Below are 2,922 nucleotides of genomic sequence, written 5' to 3'. Positions count from 1 at the left end.
TTTTTTTTTTTTTTTTGGGGATATATCCTCGTCCCATATGCATATGTAGCATAGCATAGTCCACTTTCTACTACCTTAGCTGATTTGTATTTTCGATGCGAGAAAATATAAATGAAGGCATGTAGCCAACAGCACAGTCATATTGCCCATGGCTATTGTCATATGGATGCGACGAAAGGTTTTGTGGATACGTTGATAGTGTGGACAACTGATGAGATCACCCTGCTCGAGGGAGCCCACTTCCCGTCCACTGCCGATAGCACCTTCAATTCGATATTTTTCGTGCATTAGCCGCAGCATTGGAGGCGCCAGATAGAGGCGTATTATGAGCTCAATAGAAGCTGTGGCAGCCAACGCTGTCAGTTGAATCAATGCAGCCAAATTCCAGGAGTTNTGGAAACAAAATCTGCTGACATTGGCCAAATGTGTGACGTGGCAATTGGAAGTACAATGAAAGACCTGAAATATATAAAAAAAAAGGTTTTGTTAAACAGTTGAAAATATTGAATACTACGCGAGTATATAATAAGGTACATAAACATATGTATGTATGTATGTAGGCATATACGAACTTTGCGTACCGGAGTGTGTTTGAGTAGAATCGGTATTTAAAAAAGATAAAATAATAATAAATAAATAATAGTGATTATAAAGTTTTGCTAAGAGTTTGGCCCAGCGTCGTTCTTCTAATGGACCATAACAAAAAGATGCCAAAAGCCGCTTTGAACCTGTTCGCACAGGTAATAATAACAATATACCTTTCTGAATGTCACAGCCTTTGGAGTGAAGCCATTGATTCGTGAATATGAATGAACGACAATTGAAAATTTTATTACTCGGAAATCTCATTTTTATTTGCGCGTGAATTTTTCTCAGGCATATGCACAGAAATCCGCCTTTGACGCGTATGACTACTTAATACCCTGTAGGGAAAACAAAGGAAACTAGAGAAGCAAATTTGTAGTTCAGTATGTACTAGTTCTTTATCGCCAAAAACGAACCAGTCCGATAGTAACTAGATTATCGCCAGTGCTAAAGCAGCGAAATGTGGCACTTTTGCGAAAGGATTTTATTTTACTTTCAAAACTACATATCGCTAGCTTAGAATGAAAGGTTGACAAGTCCGCCTTTTCTAAAAAATTATATTTTGATGCAAGAAGCAAGAAAACTTAAAAATGCATCGTTTTCTAAAAGATCGAACTATTTATTTTATTTCTAACCGTTTCCATTCAAATTTACTACACCAAATATAGGCACAGCAAATATGAAAACAAAAACTTTTTACAAGAAATCTAGATATAGGGTTTCGAATTTAGAACTAATTCGGAACTATCGAAAAAAGGATTGCAGCGGTGAGCAATTGACACTTCGTAGAACATTGCAATGCTAAAATCGCCAGTTATTGTAATGCAAAAGCGAATTAACCCGTACTAGTCATGGTTCTAAATTCTCTAGAACCGGATCAGTTCGGCACTAGTGCGTTTGCCTACAGGGTAAGCACATATGTATGAATGAACATATGCATGTGTGTATATATAGAGTCCTAACCGCCAAAAAGACATGAGCGATATTTTTTTCAAAATTTGCTTTTTGATGCAGAAATGTTTCGAGATTAACGTTTCTGCATCAACAACAAAATTTTCAATAAAATGTCGCTTACGTCTTTTTGGCTCGAAATGAAATCGAAATGGACACTAACCAAAGCAGCTACCAAATATATGTAAGCAGACTGACCTTTTGCTTTTTCGGTGACTGACCTTTTGCTTTATCTCAGTGAGGACGATTTCAACAGAGCCCATTTTTTCATAGAATAAAACCAACTAGAAGGTAGCCCATGAAAAAGGATTAACAATTTTGAAAAAAGCTATATACATAGGAGACACCCTAATGTAATATGAATATGAGTATATGTATGAAAGTGATTTTTTATCACCGATTCTGTGATTTTAATATCTTGCAAACAAAAATATATTGCATACGTAAATAGCGCATAAATTATCGTGTATGTACGTACATATTTACGCATACATATTTACGCTTACATATTTACGCCTATACACGTACAATATATATACAAACGTACCTATTTTTAAAAATACTATACAAAAGTGTGCATATGGTTCAATGTGTTCAGTTAAAAATTGTTTTTATTTAATTTACTGACATAATCCGATCATGTCTGACACCTTAACAAAAATATATGTATGCACATTAGGGTGGTCCCGAGATGAATGTGAAAATGTAAAGTCGGATTTTTTACGCTCTTACCCCCTAGGATTGTTCTACACTGAAAAAAGTATACCCGTATTTTTTTATTTTGAAATCCAAAAATGTTCAGAGGTCGCTCAAAGCGCCCAAAGTTTTCCACGTATTTTATATGCCACTTTTCGTAGAAATGGTATAGAATAGTTAAAAATCAATATTTTTCTACCAGAAAACTCTGTTTATCTGCAGGAGATTCCCAGTAATAATACCCAATTGGTTATTTAACCATTTTTCCATCGCAACTATAATTTATAGGTCCGCCAAAAATACAATGCAGATCCGACTTTACTGTTTTGTACCACCCTAATGTACATACGATATGTATTTAAGTGTCCAAGCGTTTACATATGCAAATATATGTTTAAGGACATATGTACATATGTACATTGGGCTCCATGCAGACTATTGCGAAATTGTTTAATTTTGGCTCAGTATCGGTTAGCGATTAATAACTACATATGTACATAGAAAATATTTTCAAAAAGTCATACACAGTACACGCGTTGTTTTGACATTGAAATTAGTTGTGTAATTGCATAATCTGGCTCCCCTAAAAGTCGCATGTCAGTTTTGGGCTAGCTTACATAAGTAATCCTGAAGGATTAGCGCATGAGTAATATATACATATATACATAGTATTAAGAAATGTTTCATGTT

General features: G+C 34.9%; 1 protein-coding gene across 1 annotated transcript; it reads right to left on the bottom strand.

The window, feature by feature from the left end:
- Nucleotides 1-6: 6 nt before the first annotated feature.
- On the bottom strand, nucleotides 7-459 carry LOC108354801 (uncharacterized; the record flags this gene model as incomplete). The annotated part of the gene is made up of 1 exon (XM_017605970.1): nucleotides 7-459. A coding segment is annotated over one exon (384 nt), but the record flags the coding sequence as incomplete, so codon positions are not given.
- Between the last annotated feature and the right edge of the window lie 2,463 nt (nucleotides 460-2,922).

This window comes from Rhagoletis zephyria, unplaced genomic scaffold (genome assembly GCF_001687245.7).
Source record: "Rhagoletis zephyria isolate East Lansing unplaced genomic scaffold, Rhagoletis_zephyria_1.1 Rzeph_scaffold_39360, whole genome shotgun sequence".
Lineage (NCBI taxonomy): Eukaryota > Metazoa > Arthropoda > Insecta > Diptera > Tephritidae > Rhagoletis > Rhagoletis zephyria.
This window is presented reverse-complemented; position numbering and strand designations above follow the sequence as displayed.